Source organism: Copadichromis virginalis, linkage group LG5, assembly GCF_057382275.1.
Source record: "Copadichromis virginalis isolate Kocher_CV1m ecotype Utaka linkage group LG5, C_Virginalis_male_GT1.1, whole genome shotgun sequence".
Classification (NCBI taxonomy): domain Eukaryota; kingdom Metazoa; phylum Chordata; class Actinopteri; order Cichliformes; family Cichlidae; genus Copadichromis; species Copadichromis virginalis.
Genome location: NC_140622.1, coordinates 14,868,485 through 14,887,837, shown reverse-complemented (window position 1 = coordinate 14,887,837; position 19,353 = coordinate 14,868,485). Strand labels below are relative to the sequence as shown.

Here is a 19,353-nt window from a genome sequence, read left to right as displayed (position 1 = left end):
CTTCCCTTCCTATTCTCCCCATTGTGCTTCATTTTGTTCAACAGAGCTCTGATCTTGTTCAACTCACGTGTTCTACCGAGAACTAAATTCAATGAAAACTGCACTATTTCATCCAAAAGAAATTTGAGTTCCTATCATTTTTTTTTTCGGTGCTGTTATCAGTGATTTTTATTTCTAAAGCTCAGTAGTGTTGCTAGAATCACATTTTACTTCATGTGGTTTTCAAAGTGTTCTGGAAATCTATTTCCCAATTTCAGCACATATGGAGGGGGGTGATGAATGTTGCATATTAAGCTTTGCCAGGTTCCTGATGAGCCAAGCTTCTGATGGGCAGCACGCTTTAGGCTCCCGCCCCCGTCTCTCCAGACTGCACCATTCTCTGGTCCCCTGGACTCTTCTTTTGTAATTCTAAATGAATGATGCGTCTCAGCTTAGCCCAATAATAAAGCACAGTCTAGAATAAAATACTCTGTGTTGTGTCATAATTACTGCTGATTGGTAACTTCTTGATATAAGATTCCCCTGGTTACTTTGGGGTTTACACAATGGCAACAGCTGTCTGCTACAGGATAGTTGTCACATGTGTATGGAACCGACTATGTATAATATTTCCAGTAAATCAGAGATTTATAAAATTTGCATCCTTTAGCCAGATGCACAGTGGAAAATTATGTCATATTGGCAATTTTTTACAAACGAGGCTTGAAAAATAAACATTTATTAGTATTTAAAAAAAATTCTACCAATATCACAATCTATGCAAACCGTGTGACATTGATTCTGATTTTAGAAAACCAATAAAAAGTTAAATGAAAAACATTAAAAAAAAAAAAAAATGGACACAGCTGACTGAATCTTTTTCATGCTCCTCATTTTTTTCGTCAGCAAATGAAGAAAATATCTTCAAGTATTTTGCTTTCTTCCAGGTCTTGCTGAGTGCTCTGAGGACGAGGTCCACCAGGGGTAAGCATGGTTCGGCTCACTGATTTGGGGGCAGTATGAGCCGGTCTGTGTTGTAATGCTCTGGCTCTTTGAGTGGTTGTCTTGCATTGCTCAGGTGCAGAAACAGGACTAAAGATATCCAATAACTCAACCAGAGAAAAGTCCAACCTGAAAAAAAAGAAAAACTTTAGGTTAGGTTTCTAGCCCCCGCCCCCATTTTGCTTTTTTAGCCTCCACAGCTTGTTTCAAAGGTTGAATTGACACAGGCTACATTTATCATTTATGAGCCCTGTACAGAGGAAACACTTTAAATGAGCTTTCTCACTGTGGTTTCATTGTAGCAGAGGAATGCACACAGAAAGCCTGCCAGTTACATTCTGCTTAACTATGAGGGCACATAAACAGAGCAAGCTGAGAGACTGACATCACAAATGTACAAAGCAACATCCAGTTAGAGCTAAAAACAAAGCAAAAAAAACCAAAACACTTGGGTGAGAGTTTTGCTTTCTTGTGGTCTGTGTTAACAACTGAAAGGTGAACAAAAAATATTTTCATACAAGTGTTAACAAATCTTTCTTGGTGAAGTGCCTACTGAACCCTAACAAGCAGCGTTAACAAGTCCAAACCACTGGGGCGTCCCAGCAGAAAAACACAGTTTCTTGCAGGTGTGAGAGAACAAGGGGGAGAGAACCCAGTGCCTTCTCCCCTGGAATAGAAATGAGGGGAATGTGCGGTGAAATAAATAAACCAAAACAGGGGAGATTAAGCTAATAGAGATTCAATCCCTCAGTCTGGCTGGTTTGATAAATTATTCAGTGTATACACAGTCGAACGACGGCCATTCCAGATACAAAACATGAATTCTTTAAAGCACGCTCGACTGATGTTGCTAACATAATTCTCTGCTCGTTTAAAGCCGCATCGATTTGCATTGCGCGGCTCTGCACACAGCTCTCCCAGGTAAGGCCGATCCTTGGGATGTACTTGTTGATATGCATGCGGGTGGTCAGCACACAGACGCAGTGGTGAAACTTCCAATCAGGGTGCATTTATGTTCCTCAACACGTAACTATGGACCTTGATATGTCATGTTTTCAAACTAACTTCAGGCTTCACATATCAATAGCCGAAAAGGCTTTTAAAGGGCTATATTTTGCTTTAGCAACATGAATTCATGTATGTACATGTTTGAGCAAAGGGATTTGATTGGGGGAAGAAAGAAAAAAAAACAAGAAAAGAAGCTCAACTAAGTAAATCTGTCTTCCTCATTTGGTCTCCTGCCTGTCAACAGCAAAGGAGAAAAGAGGAGAAAGTCTGAGAGCATGAGTGAGAAGGAGTGTGTATGTGCCCGCTTGTAAGAGAGAGTCTGGAAATGACTGCTGCTTTGTGGATAGAGATGGAGGCAGAGAGGGAATGTGGGGGAGGGACTTTGGCTGGGTTGCTTCGCTCGAAATGTGAGAATTTGCATTTTTATTTGTTGATTTATTTAACGGACAGGGCTCTCAAACAGCCATCCATCAACAAACGACATGTTGGTAATGAATAATGCATCACTTACCGGCGGTCACAATCTATAACAAGGGTAGTGCGGGGGGTAGGGGGTATAGTTTGGGCAGCAGTATTGGGGGGTGGCAATGGGTAGGGCGAGGGAGGGCTGCTGGCACAGAGATTGCATGAAGGCCAAAGAGAAGAATGCCAATAGATTTTCAGAGGGGGTATACGGTGCGACAAAGAACTTCATTTCTTGGCTCCAGTTTGCATGAAGTAAAGTTGTGAATTGATGATGGATATTTATATCTCCCAAGGGAGTCCTGGCAGAATCATTTTTACTGTGTGCTTACAGATAAAATACATGGACAGCAGTAGCAGCAACACACGTTTCGGTCACTGTTTTTTTTTTAAAAAGAGAAAAATAAGGTCTTGGACCTGGAATGTCGGGTCATTTTGAGAGCATCTGAAGACATCACGTTGTCAACATAAAGCATTTAGTACTTTTATCCTTAGGACAGGAAATGTAACAGAAAGGAGACTCGGACAAAGTTTAATCTTGATTTTGAAATTTAAAAACGTGTTATAATGACTACTGTGAAACAGTAGATGTGCGCTGCTCTGCTTTCAAATACTTTTTAAATGCTTCAAACTCGTACACCAAGAAGTCTTCAGAGTACAATAAAAAAATAAAAATAAAAAACACAACTACTGGACTTTATTTTCCCCAATTTATCAGTTACAGAGCTTCTGTTTCTCTTTTCTAGCTCCATGAGGCCAGATAAAAATTTTCAGAAAACTTCTTCAGCATATGCTACTCACCACCTCCTTCCCACTCATAACTTTCACTGCTTGTTTGGCTTTTCTCTTTCATTAAAGATAGCCGTCTCGCCCCGGCGCCTCTTTTCATTTGCAGTCCAAACAGTAAGATAAAAAACCTATAATGGCCACTGTGTATATCCCGCATGTCAATTTCCCAGCCAATCAATAGCAGGCGGGCAATGGCAGGAAGGATCAAGATGAGATGGGCGGCGTGCGCTGGAACTGTCTCATTACTAACTAGCACAGGATTCATGAAAGGATTAAAAAGGTCACTTAATGTTAACCTCAGTTTGGTTGTGTGATTTGCACATCAACATCGAATTGGTTAAGATTAGATGGTTACAAGAGCTATTTTGTTGCCAAGTGAAGGAGAACGCTTCAGGTAACATGGGGAATTTTTCAGTAAGATTTTTTTGTTTGGTTTTGTTTTGTTTGTTTGTTTTATCTTTAAAGATATTTAAATAAAACAAGTTTAATAGTGATAATAAAGCCATTCTTTCTTTAAACAACCTCAAATATCAAAACTTGATGTGGTTGTTCCCATGATTCACTAACCAAAGCTATAAAAGATTTCCCCCCCCCCACACACACACACACACACAGATGAAAATAAGTATTTTTGAAAACTAGCACCAAACCACACATTACTGATCTGCTAAAGTCAGGCCGCTCTGACAGGTTTCTGATGAGCTCAGAGCAACAACATATTGCCTTCACTTCATTCACTGAATTATTTTACAACTATTTTTATTCTCGGTATTTTGAACACCAGCTAAGGGAAAGACATATGTCTAATACGATTCAGTGGATTACCAAAGGATTATAAATATCTGAAAAGATGCACATGAAAAAAACATGTTGCAAGAAAACCACAAAAGGCATCTGAGACACAGACTTCCTCATTACTGGCACAAAAAAAAAAAAAGAAAGAAGACATTGTGTATCTAAGAGTAGAACAATTTTAATAGGCTTTGGAGGTGAAAATGAATGGTAATAAGATCTGATACTCCAGATCCCCTGCTGGAATTAATGGGCATCTGCTAGAGCTCACAGTTCAACTTGGACCAGGCGCTGCTTTATTTAAGAGTTAATCGTCAGAAGTTGGAAACTTCAAGGTGTTTTGAAGAACTATCCTTCAAAACAAGGAGGGGGAGGCTGTGTATCTGCTATCTACCACTGCATTTACAACAAGGTAGAGGAAATCTGACATTACAGAAAAGAATTGCTCCAGTGTGGAAATAATAATGGCTTTAAAGGAAAGCTGTGCAGAATCACAAATTATTTTTTAGCATCTGATATTTTTTTTGCATTTAATTCCACTGCGGCCTTGGAGTCCAACTGAACATGCACATTGCACACGCATTAAGACAACACACAGTCAGGTTAATTACTATTCCATGTACAGAGTCCTTTGCATTTTTAGGAAATGCTTGCACTCAGTGATTCATCCCTATCTTCAAATCCCCTCTCCCCCCTTCTTACATCTTTCTCACCGTTTCCACTACTATCCATCTGAACCTGCTCTACCTTTCCTCGCTTCCCATTTTTTCACTTTATCCAATGCTCTCACCCTCAAACACACTTTTAACATCTCTCCCTCACTTCTGCTTTCTTCGTCTCATTTCTGTGGCTGAGCGGACGGGGGGGGGGGGGGGTGTATCCAGAAGTCTGTTCAATTACACCTGCTGCAGGATCCCTGCTAGGACGACTAATGGAACGCAGCATGTCTCCTGACAGGCTGGCCGCAGCACTAGCTAGCCCAGTAAAAAGCTTCAATTAGCTTCTCGCAGCTCGAAAAGTTAGCTAGACTAAGAAAAGTCATCATTTAACCACAAACACTGCAGCAACAGCAAGCCCAGGAAAAAAACATTAAATACTTATATTCTAAATCTGCTGTAATCTTTTTGTTGGAAACAGGAGGAAAAGACACTCGCTGCCACAGACCACTAATAAAACACTCCAATTTATCACCTAGTTTCTAAGCTGCTACCTTTATTTCACCCATAAATCCTTGTGGAAAACATTCCTTAACCCGAGGACCCTCAGTTCAGAATTTTAGATAAACACAGATTCATGACTTCTTACATCCTTCAGATGTTTGAACTGTGTTGATTTTTCATATATGTTTTTAAATCACAAACCTGCTGGCACAAGATTCACCATAACTGGTGGCCTGATGGCGACGGGTCAGTTAAAAAATAAATACATAATAATAATAATAATAATAATAATAATAATAATAATAAAGTATGTTGGGGACCCTGACTGGCTAACTGCTGGCCTGTTGGGGTCAGTGAAGGCTTTTTCAGTGATCATGTACTCTCACATATGAGAAGTGTTTTTTCTTACAGTTAGTATACCAATAAGTCCTACAACACACCAAATGTTCAGTTAGATTAAATGTGAAGAAAAGCTACTTTTCAGCTGCTCCAACCCACCACTGGTGCATTTTACACAACAGCAGCACAAACAAACTAAGAAATTGTTCAAATGAAAGCTGTCAAGATATGCAAATGAACTGCTTGTTTAGTTTGCCACAATCTTTAAATTTGGCTGACTTTTTGTAATGATTGCTGGAGCAGACAGCAGCTACCCCAGCCCAGCGATACACAAATCATGGGCGAGTCTAAAAAGGGGTATAGCATTTACTCCACTACATTTACTTTAAACCTTTAGTTACTTAATATTTGATCGATTTACCTTTATGACATAAAATTTTGTATTTCTTGTGTAGTATAGGGGAAAAATATTATGCTGGACACTGTAACACTTTAACACATTAACATAAATATTTCAACCACACAGACTGTTCTTCTGAGAACTACATTATCCAATATAATTGCTAAAAATGGACCACTCTTATAAACATTGTACAGCACTTTAATGAACTTACAAACTATTACAATAAATGTTTATTAAATTGTTTATTGATGTTTGTTACCTGGTGTCTGGAGTCTTTTGGATTGCAGATACTGATGTGTGCTTCCTCAGGCTTGCAGGTGATTCAGCAGGAGATGTGGCCATGTCCTTTGTGGGCTGTTTTAAATATTCTGAGGTCAAGAAAAGGATATATTTGCTTTTTTTATTAAAAATTTAACAAGGTATTTTAGTGATACATGAGAGTGCTAAAATATGTATTTCAAGCTAAACTGTTCCCCTGTCTCAAGCTAAACTGTGCAAACACTTTATTGATTAATTGATAATACAAGCTTACCACTGCCATTGTTCAGAGGATTAGGTACAGTTTCTGGATGCTTTTCATGCAAGCTCTGTCCTCCAGGATGTACTCCTGCATCATCACACACACTGTAGACAACATACAAAATGCATTAATGTTCCTTTCACATGTGTCTGGTTGGTGTGCAATATCTGTATATGCCAAAATTTGCTTTACCTGGAGGGTATATCTTGGTGCGAAGGATTCTGCACTTCTGTAACATCACTCCTAGTATTAGAGGAGCTGACCTCAGCTTGAGTAGCTGGTTGAAATCTAACACAGATATAGCAAGTTAAAATAGTCTGCAATGGTATAAACTGAAGTACAGAGGATGACACAAAATATGAAAAGACCAAGGATTGCAGACACGTAATGGATGTACCAAAGTAACTACCGTCAACAGCAGATACCGTTCTACCTTTTGTAATCAAGATGTGACTGCTGTAGTTGCTGATTCTGTCTCTGGAGCCTTTCCTCCTGCTCTGCCAGGCGTGCATGCAGCCTCTCTCTCTCCATCTCTAACTGCATCTTCTGCAGCAGCAGCTGGTGCCTCTTCTCCTCCCAGTCCTCCTGACCCAGCAGAGGCCTGGTCAGAGCTTCCTTGGCCCCAGAGTCCATGATATTCCCACTATGGAGCCTATGTGCAAATGCATGTTACATGCCATCTCCTTTGTGCCTTGCTAAAATTTTCAACATGAAAAAAGGAAAGTAATGCTGGTATGGCTGAATACTGTACCTTTTACACTCATCTTGGTTAAAGGTATCATGGTGGCTCAGACGAGAGGAACTGTGAATTCTTTGCTGCTGTGTTCCACAGACAGTGCCTTGATCCCTGCATTCACAACACTCACATCTGTGGGATGAGTGTGGGCCCCTGCACTCTATTTTTTGACAATTATGCTGTATTACTGGCCCATGAGTTGGACTTAACGGTCCATCACAAGAAAGACAAGCAGTGCTCCTAAATGTCCGTACTGCTCCTCTTCTTCCATAACCATTCCTGTATGCTCGAGCTTGTGGTCCTCCAGTAGCAGCGTGACTGAGGTATGAGCCATCAAAGAGTGAGCTATTAGCTCTGCTTGTAGATGTCCTATTGGGGAGTTCCTCACTACTGTGCACCTGGACAGAGAACAAAGAGGACAATTAATGTATTTTGGCCCATTAAGGAAGCCTCTGAAAAACTGATGGGAGTTTTTCAGCCAAAACATTCGACTGCTCCATAAAACTTTAATTTAGAGCTGGCTGCAAAGCTGAAATTTACCAATACGGAATTAGGCCTCGCTTAGCAACCTAATTTGCTCGCGTTACTATGTGCCGTAAAAGCTCCCCATTTGCTTGCAAGAGCAATTTCACAAGAACTCACATTTCACTTGCACTCTATGTGAGCTGCTGCGACCCAAGGCATCTTTTTTGGTCTACTTCCTTCCATTTGTGCACATAATTACTGTGGCTGTGTACTGAGTTAAGAGATACCAAAGAACAGTTCATATAAAAGGTAGTAGGTGAGCACATGCTCTGTAGACACTGGTAATGAAAATGATATGATGATGACACTGATGATCCTCTTGTGCTAAAGTGGTGATTTCACCATGGACCTTGTATAGCTATAATATAAAAGGGATAAACCTGTGTTTTTCAACTAAACACAAGTGACAGGTGAGCAAAGATCATGAACATTATGAGATAAACATAAGGAGAAAAGCCCATTTTATAGTAGACTGAGAAAGAGACTGACTAATTTGCTGAGGGTCAGAGAGCAGGCAAACACACATTATTCAGAGCCACTGCGGACAATGAGGTTGGCCAAGTCATCCATTCATACAGAGGCTGCAGCCAGAGAGGCATCTTCGCCTTTAAAGTGTCACCTTGAGAGAGTTTTTACTAGGTTGTAGTCATATTGAGGTAGTGACTGTGGACTGTAGTGATTTGTTATAAATTATTATGGCACTTGGCCATGGAACAATGCCTCTTGCATGTGTTTCCACTGGATTTTTTTGTATGTGACTGATGGCAAACAGGGCTATTGCCTGAATGTGGCTCTCATAGGAGAATGGCTGTCATTTTATTGTGCATTTTCCATTGCAATAGAAACATAAAAGGAAATGTGTGTACATATAACCTATAACACACACACAACCATTTTATCCCATATCTTACCTTACTGTGACTTGATGGCTGGCTAAGCTGGGCAATGGACTGATTGAGCTTTGCCTGTTGCTGAGAAATGTATTGTTGGTAGAGCCCAAGCAGCTCCTGGCACTCTTTGTACTGCTGCTGCAGACCTGGAGGACCAAGGGTTAAGTAACTAACAAAGTAGAACAACAGCTAAACTGAAACAAAAGAAACCCTTAGAGTAAAACATAACCACCACCCCAGATTTGGCTGAGAAATCATGCAGTGAGTTCCATCAAATTGTGTGACTGAAAGAAATTCTGGCTTCACTATTTGATTCAAATAGGAAGGAGTTTTCATTTTCATTCAAAATAAATAAATAAATCTTACAAATCCCTAACGTGTAGCTCTTTGATGAGTTCAATTTTTGCTGAGAAGTAGTTTTAGTAAAAGAAAAGTTTCTCCTGTGCTACTTTGAAGATGCTGGATTTAGATCGACAATCTGAATTAAAACCTTGTTTCCGTAATCAATTACACATTGGACCAGAAAAGTAGAGAAAAGGCAAAGCTGAAAACAGAGACAGGGAAGAGTCCAGCAAAATCAAAGTTGTTGTTGTGGCACAGAGCTTTCACCATCTGGGCAGGGCCAAGCTGTTTTGAGCTGAGCTGGGCAATGCCACGCCAGGCTATCTGCCAGACAGAGAGCTGGCAGACACAAGAAAACTAATCTGGAGCGGGACTACTGCTGCGCCTCAGGAGCCCCACTAATGACAGTGGCAGCACCACACCACACCCGCACATACAAAGATAATGAGCATGAGAATGGAGAGACTGCACACAGACATACTCGCACACATTCAATAATCATTGTCAATCTGACTCTCTAGTACAAACATAAAAACAGCAAGACACGAGAGCACAAATTCCCCACCTGCACTGTAAACAGCCCGCACACAAACACTACAATAAAGCAAGTAGTACACACACTCCCACCCAAGCTGACCATAAAGTGTGTTCCTCTAGGCCATATCTTTTTATGATGGTGCCCCTGCTCCCCCAGCTGATGAGTTTCTCAGCATCCATTTGGAAAAGAAACCCTCATTTTAAAGAGAAAATCAAAGTTCAAAGAAGAGTCTTATTGAAGGAATAGTTGGCAGAACACTCCATAAGAAAACACTTTGGTTGTTAGAAGACTTCAATCAGGCTGTGGAAATGAGACACAGGGAAAGAGAAGAGAGCGGTGACGACTTTGAATTGAGGACCAGACACCAGACAAAAGCAATGCAACAGCTTCCATAAACACTAGAAAAATGCGAGGAAATGTTTTGATTGAACCCTCCGTCTAACTAGGGCTCCTCTACCGCCTCACTGATCTCCATGGAAGCAGTTCCATACACAGAACTTAAGGACATCACAAGGACATCACATCATGTAAACCTGTGTTGGGAAGTCTATTTATGCAGCATGAATAAAAGTCCTAAAGGGGAGATAGTGAACATGCTTATACAACTAAACCTCACTGAAATCCAAGGTAATGTGTGGTGTGTTCAGGGTTTGTTTTTCTTTTAAATGCATATTTTACCACAATATAAGGCAATTCCCACTTTATGTCGGCATACAAAGCAGAGACCACACGCAATCTAAAACACACAAGCAAAGTCCATCTGTGCTGAACACCCAAGCAGGCTGCAGCATCATATCATCCCAGTGCATAGATGAACATAACATGTGTTAATGTGTTGACAGGGTAATGCAGTCCCTGGATAGCAAGTGCTAGGTAATCTGAACCGAGTGGCGCAACACTGATAAGATTCCACTTCTCAGCCAGTCGCTACACTAAACATGCTTCCTCTACAGCCTTGGACATCAGCCAATGGGGGCCAAGCTCTCAGCAAGCCCCTAGTTTACATCAGAGCTGCAACGTGCCAACAATGACTTACTCCTCCCCCCTGCTCCAAAAATACTCCGAATCAAGGGCTTGGGTTGAAGAGGCTTCAGACGGGGTCTGTCAAAATGATTCACTTCCCTGTCAGGCCGAGGCTCAAATGAAATAATGAAATCCACTTCAAGGTGGAACAAATTTGCACAGGAGGGGGGAATATTTTAAAACCTGCTTTAGCACAGTGTGCCAAACAGATTGAGCCTGAGCTGGAATGTGAGAGGTATGGGGGCGGAGACGGATGTGTGAATATGTGTGAGAGTATGAATGTGTGTAAGGAAGAAATGGCGGGGAATTAATAGAAGGAGACGGTTTACATTACTGCTTCAATCCTGCTGAATCTGAAAAAGAGACATGAATGCCAAATCTCACAATAAACCAATACACAACTCCACACATCATCTTACAGTTATTTTAGAAAATGTCTGGAAATTTCCAAGAGTGAAGATGAAGGAAACCATTCTCAGGCATCTTCGAGACTCATTGATCAGAACTCTAAAGCAATAGCAGTTCTGAGGCACAGATGCACGACCTGGCATCAGTACAAACTGGCTGGTGGCTATGGAATATGTCAAATGGCACACCTACCAAAGCTTAAAACACAAGGTCCATAAAAAAAATATTACATTTATTAAGCATTATTTATTTTACATTAGGCTCACAACTGGTTCCATTCACTTTTATTATACTCCTGCAGAAAGAATGGCTATATATTCAAATATAAAGCTGTCGTATTTACCCACTGGTAGGTAGTAATTTATTGTAAAGGACTACTGCACTACTTCCAAGAATAAAAGGTGAGTTACACAACAACAAGACCAAAAATCATCATAACTCCTAAAACATAACAAATTTGAATTTATCCAAAAGCAAGCATTTGATGTATGCTTATCACAAAAAGCACACTTGATAAAATTAGATTTCCGCATTGTAAATGTCACACATCAAAACCTTTAAGGCCAGAAATGGATTTAGCACTCCTGTGATAGAGGAATGCCAATGCCAATGCATTCCTCTATCAAATGCCATTTTAGTAACACGCAGCAGAACTGTTGTGTCCCTCTCTCCATGGCCTCAGGATTCCCTCCAATTGTTTCAGCTCAATAAGTGGCATTACATGTAGCACCTGCTGTGCCTTGTTCTGGATACAGAAAGTAAAACAGTATACCATGTTACTAACGCCACCTTGACTTGTGCTCGTGCCAACATGCCCTGAAGTAAAAAAGCATCCTTTCTATCTGAAACACAAATTCAGCCCTGTGTGCCAGTCAGCTCCAAATGTCAGCTGAACATCCCAAATATCAAGGGTACTTTTCCTTCTCATCCTAGTTGGCTTGGGGCTAAGGTATAGTCCTACATTCTTTATACCCCTGACATCCCTGAATCTTGGTGAGATAAGATAAGCTAAGGCGTAATGGAATTAGACTTGACAAGACTCTCATTCAGTGTGTTTGCCTTTGGTGTCTCCTTAACCTTTCGGAGAAGTGCCGAAACCTTCTGCCTGAGAAGAGCCTTCGTGACTCTTGCACACACTTTAAAAGACTACGTTCTCCCCCCCGGAGGTGCTTGGATCCAAACACTTTTTCCTCTCAAATACCTTTTTAATGGAGTTTAGAAGTTTGGTGTAAATGCCAAGTCTCCAAGCCAAAGTGCCTTTAATTGAGTTGTGCTTTCCTAATTTTCCCTGCCGCCGTTGCCAATCGTGCAATTTACCAGCCGGGTCAATTACTCTTCATATTTCGCAGTGTTTTTAACCTAAATTGACTGCTGGCCATACTCTAGTTTGACCTGAGCAGAATTGTTATGAAGACAGCAGATTGGGGTGTAGCATTACAACTCTAGCACCGTTAGACATGTTAGACCAACAAGAATCAGCTGTTGACCTGTCTGATCTCATTTTCTACAGGAGAAACTGAGAGATATTCTCTAACACTGAATAGTATGGGAGGGTGACAAAAAAACACGGTAAAAAGCAAATACTGTGGTCTTCTCTGTGAATATGAAAATTCATCTTTGGATGATAAGATGATTTAGATGGTTTAGGGCACGGCTCCAACCATGAAATTGATTCTGTACACAACAGCGGATAAGCTACAAGCACTCGCAAAAGACAACTGCAGCAGACATCAAGTAATATAAATTCATCTGCTCTACTTCTCTGCCTTTTGTATCAGATTGAAGGTTCTTGTCCAAAGACTGTAAATAGCCTTGCCTGAGACAACACTGCCCCCTGCAGACTTTCTTTTTGAACAGCACACACAATACAATCATATACAGTAAATACCATAATGAGCCACAAGGTGTTGGCTTTATGAAATGTCTTTTCTTAAATACATTTTACTTTTGGGGTTTTTTAAACATCAGCTTTAGCACAATAACTCCTTTTTGGTGTCTTTGCAGCAGCCTTATCACGTGAAGATGCATGTTCCAAAATAGTTTAAACAAACATCATTAAAGAAGGTCAAGTTGTCTGACAAACATTCAAACAGAACAAGATGAGCAGATCTGCTTTCACTGATTATAAACATAACCCAATGCAGCTCTCAAAAGAGCATCCACAGCCTTATCATTTCACTTAAAAAAAAAAAATTTCACTTCATATGGTTCATTAGGAAAAGCAGGGCATTATACATTGCAGCTGTCTGCTTGCTTTGAAAGGATACTTTCCCTTTCCTGTGCTATGATTTGGTTCTGTTGCTCTAGCTGCTGAATCTTGCATTCAAAATTTCCCTGTTCATCTTTCAGACGCCGCACCGACTCTTCTTTCTCCTCGCTCACTCTAGAGAACAGGGAAACAAAAGACAATTTAAAAATAAAATAAAAAAAGAAGGAAAACATATGAGGAGTTAATAAAATACATTTTAATTTCCATCACTATAAATTGTTAAATTCATAAAAGATAATAACGTTGGATACCTAGCCAGTTCTTCAATGAGATTTGCAATTCGTCGCTTATCTTCAGGACAAAGGTCTTTCAGACAGACCTCACTCTTTGCTTTGCTGACTTCAGAAATTACCTTTAAGAATATGAGAGTAAGAGTTAAACATACAGATTTAATAATAAAGAGTAGCAGTACTGTTTCTATATACACTCACTGGCCACTATATTTAACAAATTCATCTGTTTGTTAGGTTCAGCCAATCATATGACAGCAATTCATGTAGTCTAGTTCAGCGGTCCCCAATCCCCGGGCCTCGGACCGGTCCGTGAGTCGTTTGGTACCGGGCCGCGAGAGTTGAGGCTCAGGTGTGAAAAGTATGGTTTTCAGGGTTTTTATCAGTTTTCAGCGTTATTTTGTTATCGTTTTTATTGTTAACTTGGTTTTCCTGGGTCTTTTCACATGTGTTATGAATAAATCTTCTTTTTTCGGTACCAGTACTAGTTATATTTTGTTGTATTTATCCGCGACACCTTAAAGGCCAGTCCGTGAAAATATTGTTGGGCGTAAACCGGTCCGTGGCACAAAAAAGGTTGGGGACCGCTGGTCTAGTTGACCTGCTTCATTTCAAACCATCAGATTGGACAATAGAAGATTTAAAAACATTGCTTGGTCTAATGAGTATTGATTTCTTCTGTGGTATCCAGATGGTAGTCTGAGAATTTGGAGTAAATAACATTAAAGAATGAATCCATCCTGCATTGTATTAGCATGATGGCTTTGGTGTAACACTAAAGTCTACCTGAGTATTAACCATGTCCATCTTTTTATGACCAGTGTACTATCTTCTGTCACATGACATGTCACAAAGCTCAAATAATCTCAAACTGATTTCATGAACATGATGAGGAGTTCACTACTCAAATAGCCCCAAAAGTCACCAGCTCACAATGCAAAAGAGCACCTTTGGGTTTTGGCGAACCTGGAGATTGACAATATTGATGTGCAAGTGGCAAATTTGAAGCAACTGTGTGATGCTAATACCAGGGGTGTCACTAGGTTTTAAGGACAGGGGGGGGCTTAGCCCCCAAGAGATGCACACGACATGAACGAACGTAGTGAATGAGCACAAAATTTCACAAACAGAAAACAAAGACTGAGAAATTGTTTTCCTACTTTTTTGGACAGATTAAACATCCTAGGCCACCAATAGATCTATTGTTTTATTTCAGTCTGCTTTATAATACAGTACAACAAAAAAACAGAGGAAATGTGTTTGCTGCATCAATAACAAGAAAAAAACTGAAAATAAAAAAGTACATTTTTCTGGCTGCAATCACCAGTTACTTGGTGGGTGGAAGCATCAAAGAATGACGTCTGTTTTTAAGAGTGGCAAATCGGTCAATCACTCTGTTGTGACTCAGATGCTGAAGCGTGTCTTTTTCAATAGACATGACTGCAAGACTGTGAAGTCTTTTCTGACCCATTGTTTGACGCAGCCAGGAGTGCAGCCGACGCAGTGCACTAAAGGACCGTTCGCACGAGCAGCTGCTGACAGGCACTGTTAGGGCAACTTGGATGGTTGCCTTCAGAGAGGGAAACATGTCTGAATCAAGGAGGTTGTACACAGACAACATATTTTTGGGTGGACATCCAGCCTCTGTTTTCCGGGTAAGAAAGTTTCTGGCCACCAGAACCTCCTCTTTTTTCAGGTCAAGTCTGTAGTGCTTTGCAAGTTCATTCAACTGTGGTTCACTCAAGAAGTTCTCAGATTTAGGACTGCATGCCTGGACGCCTTTTAGCAGCCCTGCATCTACACTGCAAAATCTTTGATCAAGCTCGCCAACCATCCGATCCACACAAGGGAAAAGTAACTCTCTTTTCAATGTGTCTGAGTTGTTCAATTCAGTGCGTGAACCCACAGTTGCCTCCAGGACAAAATCCTCCATTTTCCTCTGTTTGTGCCTTGTCTTGGCACCTGGTTCAGGGATACTGTGGGTGTTACACAGGGCCTTGGTTTTCTCATACAGCTCTGTAGCAAATGCATCTGAGTGTTTGCCCTTAAGTGTGTCACACACAGCTTGTTTGCAGATAAAAGCTTCTGCCAGGTCTAAAGTCTCTTTCTGCAGGAATTTGTGGAGTCCTTCGGTTACAGACAGAATCAACTGAAACATCAGTAGTGCATAGACTGCTGAGAACTTGTAGAGCTTTGCTCTGAGACCAACAGCTATGGGGGATCCAATTGCAGATAGGCACTCCAAAATGGCAGGCAATGTCTCAAGAACTGCACTGATTGATCGCAACTGACATGCCCAGCGAGTGTTTGAAAGTTGCACAAGCTCAGTTTTTGTCAATCCAAGCTTTGCCTGAGTCTCCATGAACTTATGATGATTGACTAGGGAGGTGCTGAAGAAAGAATACACACACTCCAACAAGCTGAAAAGCTCCACAGCCTCTGGGACAGCCTTGCAAGTATTGCACAAAACCAGGTTGAGTTGATGAGCATAACAATGCACATAGATAGCCTCAGGATGGAGCCTTCTAAAATGTGCTTGTACACCTCCAGTGGAGCCACTCATAACGGCTGCACCATCATATGTTTGTGCTACACACTTAAGCTCTGCAAGACCATAGTTTTGGATCTGCTGCTGAATCTCATTTGCAATGGACTGGGCATCAAATGATTTTATCTCTGCAAGTGCAAGGAAACGCTCCTTCACTGCCCCCTCTGACACGTACCTGACACAAACAGCTAACTGCTCTGCCTTTTTATCCCTTGCCTCATCCACCATGATGGAATAGACTTTAGACTTTGTCATTTCAGATACAATGACACTAGTAACTTCCTGGGCACAACAGTCAATCATGTCATTCTGGGATGTTGGTGAGATATACTGTGCATTTGATGGGGGATTATGTTTTTGAAGAAAAGGATCAAACTCCTTCAAAAGCTCCATGCACGCAAGAAAATTCCCTCTGTTTGGGCTGTCTTCACCTTCATCATGACCACGAAAAGGGAGTCCCTGTCTCCCTAACATAGAGGTGACTGCAACAATTCGTCTGAGATACTCTCTTCTTTCGACTATCTCACTCACATTTGCAGTTGCTATCATCTGTGCAACGTTTCCCTGTTTGCTAGTTCCCTGGTAGCTTTTCCATGTAACAACACTGTCCTTATGTGTTTGTGCCATCTCATGCTTGCCAAAGATGACTAAAGCTTTCTTCCAGTTCTTGCAACCGCTACTGACCAAACTATCATGTTTGATGTTTTTGCCAAACACTCTACATGGGAAGCAGAAAGCTGCATTCTGGTTGACTGAATATTCTAACCAGTTGTGCTTTTCAAACCAGCTGTGGTTAAATGCTCGCTTCTGTGTACCAAAAGTATCATGTGGATAGCTCTTCAGCTTCACCTGTCTGGGCCCTGTGTCTTTGTCACCTAAATCAAACCCTGTAGTAGAATGAGTTGCTGCAGCTGCTTCATCATTTTCCCTCTCTTGGCCTGTTTGCTCTCCTCTCTCTGTAATAACTTGATCTTCCTCTGCCTCTCGATCTATTTGCTGCAGCTCCTCTGTCTCTCCTTGCTCTCTCTGACTTGAACTTGCCTGTTGACCTTTTTCTCCCTCAGCCACTCCTTCTGCCTCACCCTTCAAGATACATTAAAACATACTGAATTGTAATGTAAATTGCTAATATCATGACTTCTGCTCCCGCTCCACAGTAATTTGTTGCTCCCAAATATTTTGAAGTTACAAACATTATATTTTGAGCACGCATGTGACTAAAATGGTTGCAATTTAAAGCCCTGAAAAATATTACTAAATTACTTGAATTGAAGTAATATTAAAATAGAACCCTCAAAAATATGTGAGTCAGGCTAATTTGACTTATATACATATCTCTCTCTTTGCTCTCTCCACTTTCTAACCTTGACTCTCCTAAATAAAAGCTCAAGTTAAACAGGTCTTATATGTTGTACCGTGACTGAAATGTTTCATATTTCATATCCATATTGAGTCCCATAAAATTCTAATCAGACTGTCTCCATCACAAATGACTCCATCCTTTGACTCACCTCTCCAGCAGACGTCTCTCCCCTCTGCCTCTCTGTGCTCCTCTGCCCTGACTCCTACAGGTTAATGGGGATGGAGTGATTATTATTATTTCCACTGATGATAACCATACCTGAATGAGCTCAGCTGGATTTTTCAGAGCTAAAACGAGTGACAGAAATTAACATTATGCTAACAATTTAACTTAGTGCGCTAGCCAGGTTTTTATTTACAAAATGGGGAGCACCTGGTTCATTATTTACATGGGACTCTCTGCTGTTAGCTGGAGCTAACTAATTGTTACTACCAGCCAGTGATGAAGACTTACTTTCTTGAAAAACTTGCGTATATCCATGATTTCTTGCCGTTTGCCACATGCACGCTAGTGTTTCTGCAGGTGTATACGAGCGGAGTGTAAAGTAGCAGTGAAAACGAGGACTGGATTTTCAGTCATGTGGATGTCCCCTGTGAACAACTGGAAGGGATTGGATAACGAAGCACTGACGCTACCTTAACAATGTAAAGCGAAAGGGACCAACCGAGTTATGATCATATTTGTGTGAATAGCGACAGGTTTATATTATTATTTCTTTAAACTCCTATTCCTGCATCTTTATATTGAATTTGTCTGCAAGTTCTGTAAAAAAAAAATCGAATAAGTTAAAAAAAAAAAAAAAAAAAAAAAAAAAAACCACCAAATTATTTAGGGGGGCTTAAGAATATTTTAGGGAGGCTTCAGCACCCCTAAAATAGGCCTAACGACGCCACTGGCTAATACATCAATATGGACAAAAATCTTTAAGGAATCTTTCTAGCCCCTTGTTGAATTTATGCCACAAAGAATTAAGGCAGTTCAGAAGTCAAAAGGGTGTTCAACCTGATACTAGCAAAGCGTCACTAATGAAGTGGCCAGTGGGTTTATTTGAGACAAAAAAAAGCACTATACGAATTTAAATTCAGTGCATTACATATTGCCATTTAATCAAAAAAGTTCAGCCGCATGGGGGGAAAAAATCCTACGATACCTGTGAAACCGGAAGAAAAGTCTGAGGTGTCATCACAGCAGCATTGTGGTGAACAGACACGTCCTCCTTAGTATAAACCCCTGAGTGATCACTTTGGTTTTTGACTTCTCTCCTTTGCTTGGCCTGTTTTTTGCAGTCAGAAGTGCTCTTCACTCCCATCTTGTGGCCTCTTTTCTTGGATGTACTGGTACTGAGTGGTTTCAGGTTAAAAGGGGCCTGAGACGTCACTTCTCCGTCCACCCCTGAGGATGTTAAGAAGACAACAATAAGAGCCACTCTATATAAAGTTTTACTGTTTAACACTGGACTCACCAGGAATAAACACCAAAGGCCGTTCATCATCTGACACTGTGTGGGCATAACAAAAAGAGGATGGAGACACTCAAATTAAACAGCTGCAGATGGCTTTTACAGTGTTATTTTTGCTCTGTTCTGTATTGGGAGACCTAGCAGGACTAACTCAGTGTAAGAGGTAGCATGAATACCGTTATCATCAATAACAAACTATCCAAAATCAACTTGAAATAAGTGGTTAGGTGAGCAGTCTTTATCTTAACTATAATTAGCTACAAGCTCTCTCACTTCCTCAGAGAAAACAACTTTCTAGTACGGACGTAAAAGTAACACTATAACTCTACTTCGAAAAGCTTTATGTCTTCCTGTAAGATATATACAACTGTGAAGTGTTGGATAAGGCTAATGTAGCTCGATAAAAGTCAGCGTACCGCCATTCATCCAAAATATCCCCGAATTTTCACTTCTTTTCGCTGCTGCCGCCATGTTGAATCAACCGCCACCACTCCCAGGGAGCCAAGCGTTGCTAAGGAATAGATGTCCCGCCTTTCTCTTACAAGCAAAAATCTCATTGGTTGCGTTG

At 40.8% G+C, this 19,353-nt stretch overlaps 2 protein-coding genes across 5 annotated transcripts; both read right to left on the bottom strand.

The window, feature by feature from the left end:
- Window positions 1-702: 702 nt before the first annotated feature.
- Window positions 703-19,301, bottom strand: kiaa1328 (KIAA1328 ortholog). Of its 4 annotated transcripts, XM_085456137.1 has the most exons (13): window positions 19,202-19,301; window positions 18,789-18,824; window positions 18,477-18,718; window positions 17,475-17,528; window positions 13,437-13,537; window positions 13,184-13,299; window positions 8,627-8,751; window positions 7,206-7,588; window positions 6,888-7,106; window positions 6,647-6,742; window positions 6,467-6,558; window positions 6,194-6,302; window positions 703-1,110 (listed from the first exon to the last, which is right to left on the bottom strand). In XM_085456137.1, exons 1-13 carry the CDS (start codon window positions 19,254-19,256, stop codon window positions 882-884), a joined length of 1,857 nt encoding a protein of 618 aa, XP_085312263.1. In that variant the 5' UTR covers window positions 19,257-19,301; the 3' UTR covers window positions 703-881. The 4 variants fall into 4 exon arrangements, with proteins under 4 accessions (XP_085312263.1, XP_085312265.1, XP_085312264.1 ...); XM_085456139.1 differs by lacking the exon at window positions 17,475-17,528; XM_085456138.1 differs by lacking the exon at window positions 18,789-18,824.
- On the bottom strand, window positions 14,610-16,832 carry LOC146709161 (zinc finger MYM-type protein 1-like). Its single transcript, XM_085456141.1, has one exon. It carries the CDS (start codon window positions 16,588-16,590, stop codon window positions 14,743-14,745), a length of 1,848 nt encoding a protein of 615 aa, XP_085312267.1. The 5' UTR covers window positions 16,591-16,832; the 3' UTR covers window positions 14,610-14,742.
- Window positions 19,302-19,353: the final 52 nt, after the last annotated feature.